The sequence below is a fragment of the Scleropages formosus genome, chromosome 4 (genome assembly GCF_900964775.1).
Source record: "Scleropages formosus chromosome 4, fSclFor1.1, whole genome shotgun sequence".
Taxonomy (NCBI): Eukaryota; Metazoa; Chordata; class Actinopteri; order Osteoglossiformes; family Osteoglossidae; genus Scleropages; species Scleropages formosus.
In genome coordinates, this window is record NC_041809.1 from 24,608,414 (window position 1) to 24,630,640 (window position 22,227).

Genomic DNA, 22,227 nt, shown 5'->3' on the forward strand with positions numbered 1-22,227 from the left:
CCCCCTCGTTCCCTAGTAAAGAAATAACATAAAACAACAACTTAAAGCAGAAAACAGGCCAGGTTCACTCACTTCTGTCCTCATCATAAGATCCTCCAGAGCTGTTGCTGTTGCGCGACTCCAGTCTATTGTGAGCCTTGACCACATTGCTATGTCTAGAGACATACATTGAGCAACATAAAAAACAGGATTTTAGGGGGCTGCTTGAAAGTATATGAACCCTAGAGGGATGGTCATTATTCTTATAGAAAATATTAAATAACCTTATAAAATCTAAATGTTAAATCTTGAAACACCCTTATAAAATGAACCTGTGATTATGAGTAACACACCTGATTCTACTTACTTACTGTGTTTAACCAACACAACTTGGTGTTCACTTATTTTTCTACTTGCACTACTTATGCTTTTCTATTACACATGTGATTTCCTCTAAACCAGCATATAGAATTGGTCTTTACACACATATTCTGTGAGATGAGAAAGACTGTTTCTCATTAAATAACCATTTTGTGGTAAAACTACGGGAGAGAAGGGGTTCACATACTTTTCAAGCAAGAAATACAAGCAGTAAATGCATTCTTGTACAATGAAAGATTCCAGGGTTTAGATGATGAATCAGCCAACTTGAAAATGGACTGAAGCTTACAGCCCACACAGTACCGCTGGACACACTACAGATTTAAAGAGGCATACCGTTCGTCCATCTCCCGGCCCATTTTGGTTTCGTCCGTGTCAGGTAGGCTCTCCTGGCCAGCCACCACCGTGTTACTGCTGGATGTTGTGCCTGGATATGCCGCAAAAATAGACCTCTGAACCCTTGCTCAAAACACATTATTAGTGTGGTGGCTGTTTAGAGGCTCAACATGTGTTTTCATTTTAAAATTTAATTCAAGTTGGCATAGTACCGGGTGTCAATATCAAGCAATAATCGATAACCGTCAGTAGTGCTCCGAAGTAAATGATTGATTTTAAATTGCAATGTGTTGGTTTAATGGTTCTGCGATGTCTGCCAAAGTAAATTTTGATGAAAACCTTGGAGTTGGATTGGGGTTTTAGTTTAGATTACAATAGGGAAGACTCACCCGAGGCTGCTGCAGAGGCCTTGTTGCTAGCGGCAAACCGGTAGAAGGGCGGGTTGTCACAATGCAGCACGACTGGGTTGACGGGGTCTGTCTGCTGGAGCTCAAACAGCAACTCCTCCATAGTCTGGATGGTGTTGTTCCGGCATAGGTAGATCACCACTTTCTTAATCTGCACAAGGATGACACCCATTAACTTTGGAGTACAGAAACTGGGCCAGCAACTGAGTCCCAGGCATGATAACAAGGTGTTGCTTTGAATCTGGGTTCATAGACTACCGAGTGACTGTACTGCGCTTACATGGGGCAGAAGCATAGTATCACTGCTGACGCCACACAGACTGGTGAGGAACTGCAGTGTGGTACGCAAGTTGTTGCTCCATGTGTCATTGCTGACTAGTGCATTCCACGCATTCTCCATCTCCGGACCAGGTGCCTCATCGCCGTACTGTGGGGAGGTGAACAGCGGGGGCTGAACAGGGCTGAGGGGGCAGTAGATTTTCCAGATTCTACATTCATATTTACTCAGTTATCAGATACTTTTATGAAGAAAATTGCACATCGAAGTAAGCATAAGCATTCAATAAAAGTGGCAGCAACTAGGGAGCTGTTTTTGGACTTGGCCATATATCAGAAATACAGCCAAGGCACTTCACCCTTAACAGAGACCATGCAAGTGGCCCATTTCTGTTTCACAGTTGAGCAGCTAACCTTCCCTATCAGAGAGAGGCAAAGACCAAAGGAGAGTTACATATCCTGTGGAACAGTGCCCACTCCTCACATGGCCAGAAGTGAGAAGTTCTACAAAACAGCTCTAGTGTACCACAACAGCTACTCCAGTCTTACCCTTTCTCGCATCATACCTTGGCAGTCATAAACATGAGGTTGTTAAGCACCAGTGAGGTGGCCTGCAGGGACCCCCAACCGCTGCCCTTAAGCCAGTGGGCCAGTCCCAAGCTGCTGGTCCTCTCTTGAGCTTCCTCCTCTGGAGTACAAGGGCTGGAGGTGGGCAGGAGCCCACTGTCCACCAACTCAATGTTGTGCAACCAGGGTAACAGGTAGGTGAGCATGACCTGTCGCCCATTGGGGTGGGTGGTGGGGAACCTCTGGCTGACCTCTGGGATTGTGCATCAGCATGTGTGTTTGAATGAGAAAAAGACAGTCAGAGACAGAAAGCGATGAATAAACATCCAGAAGTGGAAAAAGTTACACAAGCTCCAACGTGCCCCCATCAGCTACTAGAAGAACACCATAACGCAATTTAATATTTGATTGTTCTATCTGATTTGTGTCTGACTATATGTGGAAAAGATGAGCATAGATAACTCTAATACCTGAGAAAAGAGGGAGTGTGAGCTGGGGGTACATTCTGGCCAGCTGGTTGGAAAGCTGCGACAGTGAGACGCTGTAAAGTGGGGGAAGAGGGCCATGTGCACCGTACAGGACGCTGTTGGACCGCTGCTCCATGATTCTTTTGGAGTACACTGAGAGCTTGGCCTCTAGGATCTGCTCCACCCGGCGAATGTGAATCGAACAAGCATGGAAACAAGGGGTGAGTACTTGCAAATCTCTCAGGGTCAGTGATGAGTAGTGAACCATTTACTAGAAATTGCAACATTACTGTTAAATACTTCAAATTGTGGTACAGTGTTTAAAAACACGCAACAAATAGTTTTATGTTTATCAGGTTGTTTGCTAGAAACTGCCTTCAGTGGCCATCTTGACTTTGAGCAGATAAGTTGTAACAGTCTAAAGCTCTTTAGGAAACAAACTTTTAAAGAGACTTTTTCCCACACCTGCATCAGCTGCATTGAAATCTCATAGATTTCCCTGTTTGTGTCCGAGGACTTGAAAAGCACTAAGTTCAGCAGGGTCACTATATCACAGGGATAGTTCCTGGAGAAACAAGAAATAACAAAGCAAGACCAACAAAATGCAACAAACTGCTCTAAACTGGCACGTTGTCAGGTTGTAATCATGAACAATGTGGCTCGGGTTCAACAGAAAAAAGAGGATGAAAATTGAGCATACCTGCTGCTCCCACAGACCGTGGCAATGGCCTTAAAGCATCCCGAGGCCAACTGGTAGGACCCGGTGAAGCAGCGATCCACAGCCCAGTTAAAGAGGTTCACCTGGTCCGGGTTGAGCTCCAGCAGCAGAATCACTACTTCACAGCCCAGCCGGTGAACCTGCGTAAACATGACAGGGAAAAGGAGAGTCCCAGCAAAGCATCAGTCAATGGTCACTCTGCCTGATTATAAAACCTATACCAGTAAAATAACATATTGCTAGAAAGTATGTGAACCCCTTGCGTCCCCTAGTTTTCCCACAAAGTAATTATTTAACGAGAAGCAGTCTTTCTCATCTGACATAATAGGTGTGTAAAGACCAATTCTATATGTTGGTTTAGAGGAAATCATGTGTGCAGTAGAAAAGCAGAAGTAGTGCAGGTGCAAAAATAAGTGAACCCCAAGTTGCGTAGGTTAGTGGCAAAGTACAATCAGGTGTGTAAATCATAATCGTTGATTCACTTTATAAGTTTAAGAAGAGTTTAAGATTTAACATTTAGATTTTTTAAGTTTAATATTTTACACAAGAATAATGACCATCCCTACAGGGGTCACATACTTTCAAGCAGCACTGCATATTCCCATAAGAAAAACTGGAAGCTTTGGAAAAAGGGAGCAAGATTCTGCAAAAGCAAAACAATAAATATGTGTGCAAGATGCACAGAAAATTACTAAAAGCACTGGATATTTTAACTCTGCCAGAAACGAAATGGCACACAGAATCTACTCTTGAGAAGGAGTCACAAATGCAGAGCCAATTAACAGAGGCAGAGAGCTGCTAAGGAGGGCCCTGTTCTTTTTCCACGTCTTCATTTTAGCTGTAGCAGTAAGAGCTCTGGGACTACACATACCCGCAGGTCGTGGCAGGCTAGGATGTTGTCCAGCCACTTGTAGAGGTAGCCGTCTGGGGAGAGGCCCACGTTATCAAACACTGGTCCACAGCAGAGCACGGAGGACATGGCCTATCACGAGATACGCGGAATGTTAGATGTACGCTCATTTGGAGACACAGTAAAAATACTCCTAGATGGTACGAGACAGGAGACCAGAAAAGCATTGGATAAAGAGCCAAATTACCTTGAGGGCGCAGTACTGGTAGCGGGTGATCTGGTGGTTGCGGTCGCTGTAGCGGTCAAGTGGGGTAAACATGACGCTGAAGGGCCCTGCCCACTGAGAGAACAGGATGAAGAGGTGGTGTCGCAAGCTCGACTGGGGGAAGAGGAACCGGCGGTGGTGGACTAGAGTCAAGTGGGGGTAGAGACAGAAAAAAGACTTGTTAATGATAAATGCCCTTCATAACGCACTCAGTCACACACACACAATCTAATGGTGGTCTCTAGGGAGGACAATGTTGAGGGGCCATGTTATCTAGTGATGCCATGGTTTCAGTTTTGGTGTCTAAGAATCTGTTACTGTAGAATTATCAAAATGTAGCTGCAGCCAACTTTTGTAAGAGCAAACAGTTTGTTTTTGTCCACCTACCCCATCTTAAAACGAAAAAGAAACATTAAAAAGTACTGCAAATCATCTGTTACTCAAATTAAAAAGTATGGATTACGTAAAAAAATATACTGAGTGATAGTGGCTAAGTGATGGTTTATCATTCTCATTATACAAGGTGGGGCCCCCACTTCGAGAGTGCTGATCTCATTGTCTTGGTTACCAGGGACACACTGGATGAGGTTTGCCACCATGCCACTGAAGTGGGCCCGGATGTCTTTAAGGATCTCTACATCCTTGTCATTCTCAGCCTCTAGGAGCATCCGCGTCAGATCCACATACTCCAAGAAGAGGGCCCCAAGAGCCAAGGTGTCCCGCTCTAGCGCCCCATTGGTGCTGGAGAAATGCACAGATGGAGGTCAGGGGACAGGTATTGGGGTTGGACAGAAGAATGTCTTGTATAATCACTTCATTGGCCATAGAGATTAGCAATGCTAGTGTATTATATTATGAGTGAAGGAAGCATTCTGAGACAAACCCAAACCACTGTGTCCTCACCTGTCACTGATGACCCCAGCATCTGCCAGCAGCTCAAAAATGCGCAGCAGCTGCAACCGCAGCAGATCCCGTCGCTCTCGCCTCTTCTTGTTCTGGGAGAAAGATAAATAGATTTCGATGACGTTTATCACATGCCATCATTTTCATTATGTTGACTATGAGCTGCTTGTGTCATTTATTTTGGTTTTCAAGAAAAATTAGTACTGACATTATAATTACAGTCATTCATTTTAAAGGCAAAGAAATGCTGATGCCCTAAATGTATGAGGAGCTCACTCCACAGACCAGGGATCCCTCTGCTGCATTTAAATCACTGGACCTCAGGACCCTATCATACCTCTGGCCTTCTCTCCAATGCCTCCTTCATTAAAGGGTGTAGCTCCTCCACGAGCTCCCTGTACGGAGACAGAAGAAGGCGAAAGAGGAAAGTGGAAGTGTTAAAGAATCAGAATGTTAGAGAATGACGAAAGTGACGAAGAACGACAAATAACCATGGACAGTTATATTGTGAGACGCTCAACATGAAAGAAAAACACAATATGGTTTGTTTTTCCCAAGCAGCTAATTAAAAATGGGAGAAAGCCAAGAGGAAACGGAACCATTCCCTGATATAACAGAGGAAATCCAGCCCTCATTCCCTCCAGCGTTAATTCCTCTCAGTCAAAGCAAAGTGCAAATGTTTTGAAATAATTAGACAGCAGACAAAACACTGCTCTTCCATGTCTCTGGGCTTCAGATGTTCTACACTCTGTCTAATGAGCATTTCTGAGACTAACTGGCTTTGTTGTGTAATTTGAAAATATGACATCTCTGTTATCATAAGAGCGCAGAGACACGCTTGGTATGCAAGTCATGCCAGTCATGAGAGGAATGCCTTAAGGATAGAGAAGGCATCCCTCTGAACTAGTCGCCACAATGGTCCTTTCCCTGCGTTGAAGTCCCAGTGATCCCTATGCCCTTTATGTCATCTGTTAGCAGTAACCAGAAGCGAGATCTGCAATGGAGGGAAGGGGGCGCTGTATGCTAGCTAGGGTGATTCAACTGAGCTCCATGCAGATATGTGGCTTCTCTCGGAGGAGCCGAGTTACTCCACCCATAGCGCCTTCTAGCACGTAGAGAAGCATTCCAATCACATGCAAGAGGAGGTAAGTCACTGAAAACGGGACGCTAGCCAATAACAAGAGGCACGGGAGTCCACAACAGCAAGTAAAGACAAAAATCATGATGAGAGGTTGCTTTCACGCCCTTTGTTGGGTTTAATGGGCTAAAGAGAAACTGCTGACTAGTGAACTGGATGCGGACAGTGGCATTGCAATACCTGAAGACCAGGGAGTTGGTGCAGCCGAAGCCCAAAACCAGGGACTCTGTGACTTCGATGCTCTCCACCCTCATTAGAGGCACTAGCTGCTTGAGGAGCCAGGCTACAGATGGGGTCCCTATCACCTGTTTGACCAAGTGGCACAGACAGGGCACTCAGGGCACCTCATGTATCATATATCAAACACAGATCAGTACACACTTCCTGTAACATAAGCTATATTAAATGTTAAAGTCCATTTTGTTATATGTGTTATACGTCATCCGTGATTTTTATGAACCATGCAGAGGGACAAACTTTGTTGTCGTAGCTGAGACTGCCATCGGGCGTGGTGGCCGTGATCTCGGGTGTGGAAGCACGCAGGTGACCCGAGCTCATAATACTGGGCTTGGCTACACCAAGGCAGAGGATCAGGTAGTTCCGCCACAAGGTCACGTAGCTGTCACTGCCGCTGCTTGCTGTGCTTGCGCGCTTGGCATTCACAGGGCTACTGCACGGCACAACATACACACGTAAAGGGTCAGTTCCAGAGTCCGGAGGATACCGGGGCCCAAAAGCATTTGGTGAGCAGTTGTTTCCCCTGCAACCTTTTAGAAACATTGGTGAAAGAACTTGTGAGGTTTTGTGGAGGGCCAGAAAATATTAGCAGTGGCACTCAATAGATATAAACAGAGACTTGCTTTCATACTGAACATGGTCCCCTCCCCCTTATTACGCTTATGATTACAAGTGCTGGCAGTCTGGAAACATAAACGATCCATCTTAAGAACACGGTTGTTTCTGTGCTGCTGTGACTCACTTGGGGTCTACCAGGGGCAGGAGTAGCTGGAGGCGGGTGAAGGCGTAGGGCCAGGCGTAGCTAAGTGCCGTGGGGCAGTGCCGGGGCAGGTTCTCCTGGCGCAAGAAGCTGTGTAGACACAGCACCCAGGGATCCTTCATCGACTGGGCAAAGATCCACACATAGGAAGGACTCTTCACATCATAGGGGCTGCTGACCAGCACAGCACTCCACTCTACCAGCCACTGCAGGTCCACATGATGGCCCAGTGGAAGGCTTGCCTGTAAGTACAGGACAGGTGGCAGATTTGTGATATTATAGAAGGTTAGGTCAGTCTTCTTTTTTACTCTTAGTGCTCACTAACAAAAGGTGGAGGGCTAAAACCTCTTTTATACATTAATTCCTCATTAACGTAAACTCACTATTACATTATAGGTTAGAGCTGTGGCTGTTTATTGAGATGAACACTTTGCTAAAGCATTTCAGGTTAAGTGCTCTGCTCATGGGTGCAGGAGGTGGCCCCCTCCTGAGATCTGAATCAGTATTCCAGTTGTTACCTCTGCTTTTACCCCCAATTTTAGCTTTCAAACGAGGACTGCTCACCGAGTTGGATGCTGCGACATGAGCGAAGCTCTCAAGAACTGACGAGCTCAGTTGGTCCATGACCTCAATCACAGGCTTATCATCATCCTGTACGTAATATTAAAAAATAAATAAAAAATGAGAGTCCTGCAAGCTGTGAATTGTGTTTCTCAGCACGGAAAATTTCAACCACCATCCTCTCCGTTACCTCGGCCTGCCCAATGGCGGCAAAGAGGCAGCGGACCTCGCGAAGGACTGCAACAGCCAGCTTTCGGGTGCCAGTCCGACAGGAGCAAAGCAGTACCAGCGCCAGGCCCTCCACCGCATGTAGCACGGCACTGTGGGGACCACGTTCAGCTGGAGTTCGATGGCCACCCTGGTTTGGGTTTGAGGGACCGGAAGGCAGTGTCACTGGGGTGGAACCTACAAACTGCGGTGAGACTGTATACTTCACAACTGCCTTCAAGGAATCTGCCCCAACTTCTAATTACAAGTTCAGTTCGTAAACAGCTAAATGACACATTACCATTCTACCCAAGTTTTTGCAACGCCTTCATGGTCAAACAAGTAAGCCTGCACTCTGTCCCATGCTTCAGACCTTGAAATAGTAGTGTCCCATGACTGGGCTGGATACAGTCCAGAGCTAAAAGGTAGTGCCAGCAGAAACCAATGCCCCACACACTGTAGCACTGGCTGTCATCATCTGAAATACTGGGTAAGTGCTGGGTCAACATTAGGTCAGTGTGTGGTCAATGCTAGGTCAGCATTGTGCCAATACTGTGCTAAAACTGTGCTGATGTGGGAGAAGCCTGTACCTCAGTACCACGAGCCTTCCCGGAGGAGTGTAGTGCCAGCCTCCACTGTGCAAGCAGCTGCAGAAGCAGCTTGAGGGTAGAGGCCAACAGAGCCGGCTGGGTATCTTGCACCTCTCGCAACAGGAAGCCCGTGAAGCCGAAGAGCACATCTTCCCTCCACTCTGGGACATCCAGCAGCAGACTCTGCAGGGAGTTCTGGGCGATCAGCCTCAACTCGTCATCCATGTGGATGGTCAGTCTGTGTTGGGATGGGTAAACACACATACATACAAAAATATAGTAATACACATAGACACACACACCTTACGAACATGACGGATGACAGCCATTCAGAACCAGATGAAATACCATCTCAATTTTATTCTACTCAGCCTGACACTAGGTTTTCATTTTTCTCCACATCTCTGCCTCTCCTGTGCCTATTAGTCATTAGATGGCCTCTTCCCAGGTGTGGCCAAAGACTCAGACCTGCCACAGGCAGATTGTACTTCTAGCTCATATTCATATCGCCCTATCAGGGGCTATATGGAGCTGTTGCAGGAGAACCATTCACCGCCATAAAGAGGTAGGTAAGAAAGGGGCGCTCAGTCACAGTAGCTTATGGTGGAACCATACCATGTAATTAGCGTTATCCCCACAGTCGAGATTACACAAAGCAGAATTCTGCACATCTCTGTAAGGATTCTGTTATACAGTAAAAAAAGATGGCTTTGTACTCTATGAGAGATTACTCAGTGAGCGTGGGTGATGGTATACCATGACAAAGGTTGATGTCACACAATTCTGCAAGTATGTAGTACAGAGGGGTATCATCATGCATTCAGATGGGTGATGTCATTCAGCGAAAGTTGTTACACAGTGAGGTGCGAGAAGGAAGAGGGTGACTTTTAGAAGAATAGTTTTGGGGACAAAGAGTGTGTCCTGATGAGGAAGATGTCATGCGAGAAAGAGAGGTTCACACTGACCGCGATAACAGGTCAATTAGCTCCAGCTTGGACATGCCATCTGGAAGGATGCGTGGAATGGAGGCCACACACGTCCTGAAGAGATCAATCTTTGGCTTCCTCTCTCCTCTGCCAGATCACAGAGACAGACAATGAGTAAAGGAGTGACATAAAGTTTAAGGAAACCAGGTCAGTTTATGTTTTCTGTAAAGGTAGGTCAAGAGTAGGCCTAATTGTGTCCAGATAGAAAGACAGTTCTACAGACTCCTTTGAGTTTATCTTTAAAGTCACCTTTGAGGCCAGTTGTAAGATCACTTTACATTTCTTCATTTAGGTGGAATTTTTTTTCCAAAGTAACATACAATGTTAAGTGACTTACAATTACATACCCATTAATACAGCTGGAGAATCTTTACTGAAGCAATTTAGGGTATCTTGCACAAAGTTACTACAGCTGGAGGTAAAATCTGTACCTGTGACCTTTTTGTCAAAAAGCAGCAGCTGTAACCACTACACTACTTGGTGTCCCTGTCCCAGTTCTTGCATGATTGAATGAGTATACCTAGATCACAATGCTGCTACTTAGACAGGCCAAGGAAGTCAATCAGCTGGCAACCTGAGCAGTTCAGCATCTTTATTCAGCCATCTAGATGCAAGCATGTATGCTTCTCCAGCCCTGCTGCTCTGATTCCGATTACCACATGAGGCACGGTTAGACTTGAGGGTGCAGCACTCACGTGATCATGTCTTCAGGCTCCTTGTTCAGCATCTGCACATTTGTCAGCATCATGCTGCGGCCCACCTCCTTGTCCAAGTGCCGCAGTATGCTGTCGATGGCTTTTCGCACCTGCGAGTAGTACAGGCCCATACCTGCACAGAAACCAGGCAAACAAATCTTAAACAGGGTTGCCTATAAGAGAGGTTTCTTCTGAAAGGACAATACCAAAAACTCCCAAGGGTGTGTGTAAGCACTCTTTGCAACATAATGCTAACCTAGACTAATGTCCTCGAGCCTTAGTAGCACTCACCAATAAGCTTAGCCTGCTCCTCTGTGAGGGTTTTGCTTAGGTAGGTCTTCTTCTTCTTCAGAGTGTTGCCTGAAGGCAGTGTGGCACCTGTGTTGGGCATAGGTGGCTCTCCGTCCTTCTGCTGCAAGCTGTCGGCAATCACCAGGAAGGCCCGGAGGCCAATGTTCATCCTCTGGGGAGAACATAGTCATATTTCCGTGATCAGTAGTTTCAACATATCTGGTTCTTCTCGTTATGCATGGTTTGATTCAGGATACCGTGATGTTTTGTGGATTTAGAAAGGTGGTAGCTCTTCATTCAGCAATGTCATATTCCTAATATGCAACCAATGATTCCTATCATGCTTCAGATCTGATAGACATTTTTAAGTTAAACAACAAGTCCAGCTGAGTGTTCTGTAACTCTCAAGTGAAATCTTCAGTGTTGTGGGCTTTCATAAACTGCCAGCTCTGTGCTGATATGCCCTCACATTGAGCTTAGTCAAGGAAAGATAAAATCCTCAAAGAAACGTGAAAACGGCTGCCTCGATGACAAGGGTAGGCATTGTAGTAACACCTAAAATGTTGCCAAATTAGTCGAGGAAAAATAAAAAGCAGAGACACCTGGTTCTTTCAAACAAACATTTGCATATTACGTCTGGATACAATCTTCAGCACAGAACACATTCAACGCACATGCTTACATAACTTCTGATTATTTGAAATTGATTACACAAAAGAGATTTGTCAGATCCAGGAGATAAAATTTTACGCATCTAAATATGTCAATATATTTTAAAATACATATCAACAGTGGCATTTTAAAACAATGAAGTCAAGTGAATGGGAAGTGTTTTATTTTGAAATGGAGTGTGCAGTCATGGTTACCTCTGGATTAAGGCTGAAAGCTTTTGCTGGTTTGCCAACAGATAGTAGGTCAAAGATGATCTCCTTCATTGCAAAGTCAAGCCTTTCCTGGATTGAAATATGTACACACACAAAAATACCACAGAATCAGATTCAAAGCAACAACATACACAAACAAGGTTTTCGTGTTTCAGTGTTTAGACAATTAAAGAATAAGACAGTCTTTCGGTAAGAGAAGTGCTGCTCTCTGTGAACTGTGTACATAGCGTTCAACAGTTTCTATCACTCCATCTGTAGAATCATTTTTGCAGATAGACTCAAAAAATACAGACATACATCTTTGTAGAGTGTTTTATGCAATACATGTATATGTTGCATGTTAGGTAAGCGTTAGGACTATGTGTTGGGTATAGATTACAGTCTTAATTTGGCAATTCACAATAATTCTGGTTGGGTTCATGTAACATTTCTCAGCTGGACATGTGAGATAGCCCTGGTTGAATTTCTGTAGTAGACCTGGTTGGGGTTACATGCTACCCCTGCGCTGGGTCGGTATAAAAGCTTTACACTGAGTTTGTGTAACGGTCCTGCACTGGGTTTGTGCAACAATCCTTTGCTGGTTTTACATAAAAGTCCTTGTTAGATTTGTGTGACAGTCCTATATTGAATCTGTATTAAAGTCCCAGTTGGATTTGGGTAAGAGTTCTGGTTGGGTTCGTGTGACTGCCATGCTGTGTGTGGATGAGTCCTATGTTTACATATGCGAGCTCAGACTTCAGCACAGGGAGTGTTAACCCCGAGCGGATTTAGATGGGCCTCCTTCTGGATACCTGGGCGATGAACTGGATGATCTTGACGAAGATATTGAGGGGCATGTCGCGGGGTACCACACTGCGAGACCCCTTAGGAAACAAGGTAGTCACAATGCTATTGAGGCGACTGTGGGAGAGAGTCGAGAGCGGAGGAATGTAGTCAGAAAAAAGGTAATTTCCCTCTATCCTTCACTATTCCTCAGTCCTGTGGCTCTTACCTCTGTGTGGCTGTGTTGCTCTCACACTTTATCCGGATCATATAGACCCAGAGCAGGCGATACAATGACTCCAGGGCCACTCGTGCCATTTTGGGGTCCTTATTCTATGAGAAAAATACACCATTATCCACTCATTCATGCAGGTTCACTATAGCCTGGATAAATGCACAATAAATGCACAATAGTGGGTTGGGTGAGAAGGTACAGTGTTGTTGCTACCTTCAGATTGGAGAGGCAGTTGTTGAGGAAGACATGCCATCGACTGAGAAAAACCTGTTTCTGGCTGACACACAATAGACAGGTCACCAGTGGGTACAGAGCCTGACGGGACAAAATGGGATTAATGTGTTAGAGCCACTGATAGGAAACCACATACAACCAAGCAAAAAGGTACAAAACATGCTAAACCAACTTACAAGAGAGTGCTTCTTCCTGGATGACAAGTCAAGGGTTGTGTCATAGAGGCTCTCTACAAAATTCCTCAAACATGGCACATTTACTTCATTTTTCACAGTCTGTGGGATCAAAAGTCGAGAGAATAAAATAGTTAGCATCACTAGACAGTAGCACAGCTGAAGACTCAGAAAGCAACATTTCTTCTATGATAGGAAGCACAAAACATGCAAATAAGCAGCCCCACCAGGCTGACTGACTCACCGCAGCCACAGGTAAAAGGATTTCGACAAAGAGCCCTGCTAGCGAGTGTTTGATGTCCTTGTCTTTTACCTCCAGGAAGTATTGTGCACACTCCTAGCAAGGGAAACAAGTAAAACATGGCACATTTTTACAGCAGTACACATGGTGCAGCCTGAAACCATAGCTGATCCCACTGGAGAGGTTAACATCATAAAGAGGGCTTCTGGGGATGTCAGCAAGGCCCTAGGAGAAATATTCCAGGAAATAAATCAGAAGGTCCAAGTAATTAAGAAAGAGAGGATGTCTAGAGTGAAAGCCAGCACCTGCATGAACTGGAAGGAAGCCTCAAAGTCCTCAACGGGATACATCTTAATTCTGAAAAACTTGACACCCATAATGAGACTGATGGTGCTTTGGACCACAGTGGGGCTCTGCTCCTTCTGACGAAGCTCCTTTAATTCTGCCATGAACCTCTTTTTCACAGCAGGAAACCTGGAGAGGAAAGAGGGATAGAGGAAGTGAAAGAAAATAAGACTAAGGTTGAATAGGGATTGAGGAAGAGAACATAGAAAATAAAGAAGAATCAGAATAGGAGCTATTTCTGAGCAGGGAGACTCGGGTTGTAGTGTGAAAGGTCTTTGCCTTTCTTGGATATCTCATCTGATGGTTTTGAGATGTAGGATTATGAATTGGATTATTCTTCTTGTTCTAAGACAGGACCATCTGGCGCCCTGTGCAGATTACCTAGATGCTACTTTCTAGCATGACCCAGTGAAATACACCCCAGGTCACTTCACAACTGATCTGCAATCTACATACTCTTCTGCATGATTACACTTAAGCATTATGACATAAATGATAAAGAACAATCTAGGGTCCGTTTCTGAGGAATACTGGCAATATGAGCAAGCCCTCAACCCTCCACCCGGATTCTCCTGCTTCCAATGAGGTCTGCATTTACTGGACACATTGGCTGTATATATTTAGAATGGCATTTGACATGGAGTAGAGGGGAGGTGCAATTGTGCCTCCTTCTCTCATGGGACTTTTGCTCTGTAAGCCATGCAGTGAAGGGTGGGGGGCTTGGGAAAATAAGGAAAATAAGGATTCCCGGCTGATATCTGGGTGCTGTTGATTCTGGCCATGGGTGGAACAAATGGATTAGTCTTGAATTACACATAGACCCAAGTATAAACACAAAAAAGATCAGACAGACAGATGCAGAAAAAAACAATCAAATATAGAAACAAGAACATACAGACTGTGCAGACAAATGTGGAAATAGATGCACACGTCTGCAATTATACACAAAGACACCGACATATATGCAAACTAACTCACGTATAACATACTTATGTGCACGCACATACGTTTACATGTACACACACACACACACACACACACACACACAAACTCTACATGTCCTCAAATCAAATCTTTGCAGATCCTATGAGCTGTTCATATCTGTGACACATTTCCCGTTTGCCTTTCTTTTACAGGAACCCACCTGGACTGGGCCACAACACCCAGCACCTCTGCGTACAAGTCTGCCACAATGTGCATATTGGCAGTGTTAGGCCCAAGGTACCTGACAAACAAAACAAAGGGAGTCAGTCACACAGACACCATGATAACAGTTTCTTAGGATTTATGTTAAATCACATCAAAGTAAACACCTGTCTGTTGCTGGAACCAATAGAATTATATGCAAAAACATTTATATTTTTATATATGAAATCAGTACTGATGTTGCAAAAACTTCCAAAAAATTTAATTCAGTCAATTTGTCCTTACATGTGGAAGACTTAATTTTGTATCTTGTATTTACCCCTCTTTGTATTTGAAGTGTCTGAATGCCACATTGATGACTTCCTGGATGAGGTTATCCATAAGTGGATGAAGGGGAATCTATTTAAAAACAGCAGAAAAAAGAGAAACGTAAAAAAGTCTTTATTAAGGAATTTAAAATACCAGGTGAATGTAGTTCATAAAATTTAATTTGAAGGGTTCACGTTTCAAATTACCTGCTTTAAGACTTCTATCAGTACTATAGAGAATATAAAATCGATAGCGAGGTCCCTTCTTTCGAGTAAGTAATCCTTCTGCTGCTCATCGCTGAAACGGAGATAGAATAGCAAAGAGAGAGAAAGCGAGAGTGAGACAGAGTTAGGGAAGGAGCGAGACCATCAGAGAACAAAGTCCTCCATTTGTTAATCTACAAAATATGTATTTTATAGCAGCGTACGCACACAGTAACAATGGTAGTTTTTAAAACGCGGACAAAGTACCTTAGTCATGCCTAAATGGACTATTTTCAGTCTTTTAACTAGCACTTGATCTACAGATAGCGGAAACAAAAGACCCTTATTACTAGCCCAGACTCGAAGGTTCAACAGAGTTCTGGACACATTAGCAGTAATTTGACTACTGTATCAAACCCGATCTGAAACAGAACTCTTAGATCCTGGAAAAACAACGTTAAATGCCTGCAGCTTCTCCACTTCTGTAGCTCTGGGAATAGATGGTCTGGTCATTTCCTCCAGGCTCACCAGCCTTGGTACTTGGTTTGTAAAATAAAAAATAAACACCAGTCACAACCTTTAAAAAATTAGTTTACTGCTGAATTTATGAATGTTCAAAGACAAAAACTGGTCTACATTAATTCTAGAACTATAGAGGTATAAGCAACAAGAGTGTTGTAAACAGCTAATGCAAAGGCTTGACTCAGCAGCACATCATCAGTCCCATCACTGTATCTATGCTTTCAGCAGTCCAATCTCAACAGTGCACCCAACACACTTTAATTCAGGCACGTGAGCTTCTGAGTGTTCTTCGAGTATTGACCGATGTTTAAGAAAACCAATGACTTCCTTCTCTTATCGCTTTTTTCATCATTACAGAGAGAAGGTGCTGTCTCACTTTTTGGACTTGGTGTTGGCTCTGGGACGGTACTGGTGAGACTCATCCTCAAGGCCGTTCTGTCTTCGGTACCAGTCAAAGAGGGTCCGCAGGATGGAGGGCAGGCAGTACTCGGCCAGTGAGCTCATGGCGCTGACCAGCTGGGAGAGGACGGAAACAAGGGAACATGTTCATGACATCAATGGTGAAGCAGCAAAAGAACTGCTTTGGTGCAAACTTGGAGAGCTCCATTAGTGATCACGGGTGCCCCAGGGTGGCCACTATGCCAGGGCAGTAAAGGACAGGAAGGGTGGGCCCAGTTCAATGCACACAGGAAGGGACGGGCGTCTGGACAGAGCAGGGATGGAGGGGTGGAGCGTAGTGTAACAGCAGCTCTACTGGTACTGAATGAGCGCCTCTCATGGGAAAGCGTTTCCCAGCACTAACAGCAGTTTCCTTTGGCTTTCACTCACTGTAGATGCAGTGCATTTCAGACTTTCCATGTAGACTCTGTGTTTCAAGTCTTTAGTAGTGGCCTGTGGGACATAGTTTACAAAGTGTACACATAAACTCTACATTGTATTGACAGACATGAAGGGACTCACTTGATCAAACTGTGGGTCCTCCCCTCTCTGCAGGGACTTTGTTAGTGGCTTCTCCTGTGGATTGGGACAAAAAGAGCAGTGTGGTGAGGACCACAGCAGCTGAGTTTATGTCTAAATGAGCTTTTGCTCAGGAGACACTGGAGAGGGAGAAATAACATCCTAAAATATTAACACAGGATAATACAATGTGCTGCAATACCAGCAGGCTCCTTCCCTGTTTGGACCCCACATGTGGTTCCTACTGGAATCCCCAGGTATGAGCTCCTGTTATCCCTTAGTTTCAGGTCTGGTTCCTGCTTTAGCCCCTATCAGACTTTTGCCCTGCCTTAGTCTTCCATGGGATATATTCCTATGACAGACTTCTGGTTAGAAACCAAAGCACTCTTAGCACCTAGCAGCTTCCTGATTTTCCCAGGAACATAAGCCCAATCTCCTTGTGTCGAGAAGAGCCATGGTATCCAGCCCAAATTCCTCCCATTTTGGTACTTGCTCACTCCTAACTGGAGAACAAATAATGACCATCTTCTTGTTGGACTGCTTGCCTAATCATTCAGTAACTTTTTCCTGACATGGGACATTTGAAGACATCATTAGTAAATAATACATTCATCTGACACTTTTCTCCAACACTGACAGTACTAAGGTTACAATTATTTACCCATTTATACAGCCAGAGCTGAACTGAACTGGAGCAATTGAGGGGAAGTACCTTCTTCAAGGGTACTACAGCCAGAGGTAGGGATCAAACCAGCAACCTTTGGATCCAAAGGCAGCACTTCTAACCACTACTCTGCTGGCTGCCCATTATACTTCATTATAATATTTGAAAGTAATTCAAATACATCTCATAATGAACATTGACTTTTGTACCTTCCAGTCATGGTCGTGTCAGCTTCTGTGTAGATCTGAGTTTTGCAAAAGCACAATTATTGATTTACCAGAATTTCAACTACATTCTGTTTGTTGAAATTAGGAAAGAACTGACAGAATCCTCATCTGTAACACTCCAGGATGGTTCCTAGCATGTGGGACAGCTGCTGGAAGCAATGGCCCATTGCATTCTCCAGAAAGAGCCCACATCCCACCACTTTCCCTATCCAACTCCGGTTACAGGACAGCAGTCTTGCCCTCCTATCTGCTGCTAGGGTTAGAACAGTGCCCGCATGGCTTGCACTTTTAGCCCGGTTTTAAGCAACCAGCAACCTTTTCTATTTTTAAGAGGTTATTTTTTACACACATCTGATTTGGGAGCAACCGAGCTTGTAGGCACTAGGACCATTGGCTAAACAGGACTTCAGCTTCTCCACCTTGTCCGCCTCCCCATGTTTCCTGCAGTAAATGCAACATCGAACTGTCAACAACAGCATAATTTGAAGATTTTCAGATGTGGTGGATGGAAGGTTTACAGTTCCCAGCTTCTTATCTTTTCTCCTGGAGAAGGGTGGTGGGGAAGGGGGGTGGCACTCCAGACCAGACTAAAACACAAGATATGATGTCTCCCCGTGATAGAACACAGCCACGCCCTGCAGGGCTGTTTACCTACTGATTGCGGGAGAATTACTGGCATAACTTCAGACACCAGGAATACCCAGCTAGCAATTTATTGACGTGCTGGAACACAAACAGTGCTGCTTGAAAGTATGTGAACCCTATAGCGATGGTTATTATTCTTGTAGAAAATATTTAAATAAACTTAGAAAATATGAATAATAAATCTTAAAATGAACAAATGACTAAGATTTACACACCTGATTCTACTTACCTACTTGGTTTAACCAATGTAACTTAGGGTTCACTTATTTTTGTACCTGCACTACTTTGGTTTTTCTACTACGTGCATAATTTCCTCTAAACCAACATATAGAACAGGTCATTACACACCTATTATGGCAGATGAGAAAGACAGTTTCAGATTAAATACAATTTTTGTGATAAAAGGAAAGGACACAAGGGGTTCACATACTTTCAAGCAGCACTATACACTCGGGTGTGTGTGTGTGTGTAGATCAACACTATTACTTAATACATTTATTATTCTACACCTCACAACACCTTCAGCCCACAACCAGTTCCACTGGGACGTCTTTTTTCAAAGTCTTGAATCACAGTAGCAACAAAGTAATGGATATCTCACTTCTCTGCCTACCTATTTTCATCTGTGTCTCCCAAATTTTTGATTCATATCTCAGGAGCTTGCAAGCGACAATTGACTCAAGCCCCTGCTTCTTCCAGCACACTCAAGCAATAACATGATCTTGCAGTTAACTCTTGCACTCCAGCACTCTTGCCGTCCCATCTGTCATATCTCTACCCACTCATCTTTCTCCATTGGCTTCCAGTAGCTGCTGGTATCAGATTCAGGACTCTTGCTAGGGTCTACATGGCTGTGGAAGGATAGGTACCCTGATACCTACAGGACCTGATCATTCCCTACAACCCATCTAAAGTACTGCACTCCTCCACATCTGGCTGCTTAGTGGCCCCACTCACTAGGGGCTCAAAGTCCACTGGTTCTCTGTTTTAGCTCTGATATGGTGAGAAGAGCTACCCCATCCCTCAGATCTGTTGAATCCATCCCAGCAATCAGGAATGGTCCTAAACCCACCTCTTTCACACATAGTTCTGTACCATTCTCCTGACAGCTGCACGGTTTTCACTTTCATTATGGCTGTTTTTCTAGGAAGAGAGTGGTGGGTCATCCAACAATCTGCAGGAGCCACTTGATAAATATTCTGCGGCTTTAGAATATCAGATAACCCCCTCTGCCCTGCTAAGTCCCCATGCTAAAAATAAAAAACTTAGGATAGCCCATAGACCAGTTTAAGCCATTGACTGGTAGCAAAGACCAGTGCCTGAGGAGGGGAGCTGCGCTCCAGTGACCTAAAGGCAAAAACAGCCCTTTGTCATCCAGCATGCTTCATACTGGGTTTATTATTTACATTTTAAACATTACCCTGTACAAGGTATATGACCGGTGTTGATCTTATCCACAAGACACTGAATGATATCAAGAGAAGGATCAGAACAACTGCTCTGACATCCCCACTGTCAGAATTTCCATTAAAACACTATTCAAAAGCAAGTTGCTGCTTAATTTGATGGCTGGCTGAAATTCAGCCTAACCAATTTTCCTACTGACTTCTGAGGGCAGAAGTCACATCACCATAGAGAGGGAATGTAATCAAACTCTCACTCTAAACTCAGAAATGCAAGAATGAAGAGTGAAACTGAAACTGATTCATTTTGGATATTACCAACTCCATGTACCATACACTTCACGAAAACACAGGCAACAGTGATTACTTCTAGTAATCATGATGACCTCACTTCTTACACCTGCTCCAGGAGAGGGAATCATTTATCTGACCCATTCTATAGTGAGATAAAGACAGGGTAAGTGAAAGCACATGTGCAGTTGAGCCTCTCAGAGATGGTTAATGAGCTACTCACAATGCTTTGCTGTTTGATTCTTTACACTAGACTTATTTCACAACAGAGCTGTTGATCATGAACAGTAAATGTAAATGGCCACTCACCAGTGGCTCCGCCATGACAATCCGTATCTTACGTTCTGTCAGCGTGGTGAAATTGGCAAATAGACTCTTGAGGATATACTCGCCCGGCCGGGTCTCGGGGTCAACGCTGATGGCCGCCATAGTTGTCGGGGCTCTCCTGTCTCCTTGAGCACCGCTTGCTGGGGGGGCAGGGGGCTTGTTGTTTCCAGCTGGTGCTGCTGAAGGAGGGACACACACATGCACAAAATGAGGTCCATGCAACACAAACATCACAGTAAGAATGTTTGCATTCTTTGTCTTATTACTAACACTATGCAGGACTGCAGGAAATACACAAACACACACACACGCATTGGCTGAAGCTGCTTGTCCCGAGCAGGGTTACGGTGAACCGGAGCCTAACCCGGCAACACAGGGCATAAGGCTGGAGGGGGAGGGGATACACCCAGGACGGGATGCCAGTCCGTCACAAGGCAGCCCAAGCGGGACTCGAACCACCAGCCCGCCAGAGGGCAGGACCTGGCCAAGCCCGCTGGACCACAGTGCCCCCCCCTGCAGGAAATAGGCAAATATATTTCTTTTACCAGTTTCAAAGCTGAAAACCTGTTTGGTAAGACCTAACTAGCAAGATCATCTATTTCACATACCGTCAAATACTTTTACTTTTCATGCAGCTTTATATTTTAAATTTCTCACTATGAACTTTGCAGTAGACAATGTCAAATCAATGTGTCAGTCTTAGACTAGAGGCTGGGGGCAGAAATCTTCAACATTTCATCGGTTAATGAAATTGCTTCCCTCACTTATTTGACTACATTTCTAATCAGAGACAGAGCAAGTGCAGAAACAGAAAAAACCGGTTCCACACACTTGTCCCTGTGGTAGAAAGCACACACTGGTAATGGCAAAGTAGTTCAGAATGAGCAACGCCATCTGTTCTGTTACAAGTGAGAAAGGGGTGTGGGACATTCCTAACATAGGTCCTCACTAGTGACATCACTAGACGGTGACATCACTGCCATTAGACTGTCACACAGCAATACTGTGTACCAAACGAGACTTTGCAGCAACTTTCAGGACACTCCCTAAATTACACAGGCACAGAGAAGCCAACAGTGATGTTGAATGTACTAATGAAAATGATGATGGGGCTTTCCCATTCTCACATTCATCATGACTGCATTGAACATTTCCTTGTGAAAGCGTGCGTTTCCCTGGGACCCGGTGCAGTCATATTCTCGTTCATTTTACACCTGAAAAGGACTCTACACACTCTGCAACCCTGTAGGACAATTATATGTTATGGCCACTGAGCCACAGCTGAACCATCAGGCACACTTAGCTTTTCTCACATTTACATTTAAAAGATAAGAAGATTGACAGCCGCCCGCTGCTTCAGAAACCAACCGATAAACTCTTTTTGCTGAACCATTCGGGTATTATCCCCAGTTACTTTGGACCAGTTGTTTTAAGCTAATATTAAAGCAAAATGAATGAAGATAATTTCAAAAGTACTTGATGGTTTGTAGACACCAGCTGTAAGGATTTTGCTGAATAAGCAGATCTTTCTGAGACCACGGCTGATGAAAACAATCAGTTTGTTGGCAGAGGAGGTACGCATTAAACTCAGAAAAAAATTTCCAATTATTTCATACAAGCAAACACACAAAAATATGAAAAAAACAAAAAAAAAAATCTGGACTGAATTTATGTGAAGTATGTGCACTTTCAAGAAGCTTTTCTTCTTCATCAAGTCATCAAATATTAACTGGGGCTGTTTTCACACTGCTGGAAGTTGTACAGCGGTTAAAGAATACCAGCAGCCCAAGGCAAAAAGCGAGAACACGTGTGAGGGTTGGTGCTGTATACTCAGCATGGGATGCCCAGGGTGGAGGCAGCCAGTTGAAAAGGGAAACCGTTTAGAAAGCTTGCAGTTCCAACACCCACCCACCCCTATCCTCTAGCATAGACGAACACATACACAAACCCACACGCAAGCAAACATAGACCCATAAATACTCACAGAGCTATACACAGTCAGACAATCTCAGACATGCATACTTCTGCATACTTCTGCATACTTC

At 44.4% G+C, this 22,227-nt stretch overlaps 1 protein-coding gene across 10 annotated transcripts in view; it reads right to left on the bottom strand.

Moving 5' to 3' along the window:
• fryb (furry homolog b (Drosophila)) overlaps positions 1–22,227 on the bottom strand; it is a 56,399-nt gene that overhangs the window by 19,677 nt on the left and 14,495 nt on the right. For 7 of the 10 annotated variants that reach the window (XM_018755297.2, XM_018755295.2, XM_029251454.1 and 4 more), the window contains exons 2-36: positions 20,165–20,361; positions 16,629–16,682; positions 16,045–16,184; positions 15,150–15,240; positions 14,954–15,033; positions 14,633–14,713; positions 13,449–13,617; positions 13,147–13,239; positions 12,906–13,004; positions 12,709–12,810; positions 12,490–12,593; positions 12,290–12,398; positions 11,481–11,567; positions 10,615–10,786; positions 10,324–10,456; positions 9,608–9,715; positions 8,643–8,880; positions 8,036–8,203; positions 7,849–7,935; positions 7,267–7,526; positions 6,765–6,957; positions 6,468–6,592; positions 5,487–5,544; positions 5,150–5,241; positions 4,815–4,987; positions 4,229–4,389; positions 4,003–4,113; positions 3,114–3,271; positions 2,879–2,978; positions 2,417–2,588; positions 1,946–2,199; positions 1,384–1,530; positions 1,086–1,254; positions 697–787; positions 73–155 (exon numbers count right to left, since the gene is read on the bottom strand). In XM_018755297.2, the coding sequence (XP_018610813.1) occupies positions 73–155; positions 697–787; positions 1,086–1,254; positions 1,384–1,530; positions 1,946–2,199; positions 2,417–2,588; positions 2,879–2,978; positions 3,114–3,271; positions 4,003–4,113; positions 4,229–4,389; positions 4,815–4,987; positions 5,150–5,241; positions 5,487–5,544; positions 6,468–6,592; positions 6,765–6,957; positions 7,267–7,526; positions 7,849–7,935; positions 8,036–8,203; positions 8,643–8,880; positions 9,608–9,715; positions 10,324–10,456; positions 10,615–10,786; positions 11,481–11,567; positions 12,290–12,398; positions 12,490–12,593; positions 12,709–12,810; positions 12,906–13,004; positions 13,147–13,239; positions 13,449–13,617; positions 14,633–14,713; positions 14,954–15,033; positions 15,150–15,240; positions 16,045–16,184; positions 16,629–16,682; positions 20,165–20,284 (4,582 nt within the window). In that variant the 5' untranslated portion in view covers positions 20,285–20,361. The remainder of the gene's footprint in view (positions 1–72; positions 156–696; positions 788–1,085; positions 1,255–1,383; positions 1,531–1,945; positions 2,200–2,416; positions 2,589–2,878; positions 2,979–3,113; positions 3,272–4,002; positions 4,114–4,228; positions 4,390–4,814; positions 4,988–5,149; positions 5,242–5,486; positions 5,545–6,467; positions 6,593–6,764; positions 6,958–7,266; positions 7,527–7,848; positions 7,936–8,035; positions 8,204–8,642; positions 8,881–9,607; positions 9,716–10,323; positions 10,457–10,614; positions 10,787–11,480; positions 11,568–12,289; positions 12,399–12,489; positions 12,594–12,708; positions 12,811–12,905; positions 13,005–13,146; positions 13,240–13,448; positions 13,618–14,632; positions 14,714–14,953; positions 15,034–15,149; positions 15,241–16,044; positions 16,185–16,628; positions 16,683–20,164; positions 20,362–22,227) is intronic. The other 3 variants (XM_018755300.2, XM_018755296.2, XM_018755290.2) reach the window with 1 other exon arrangement.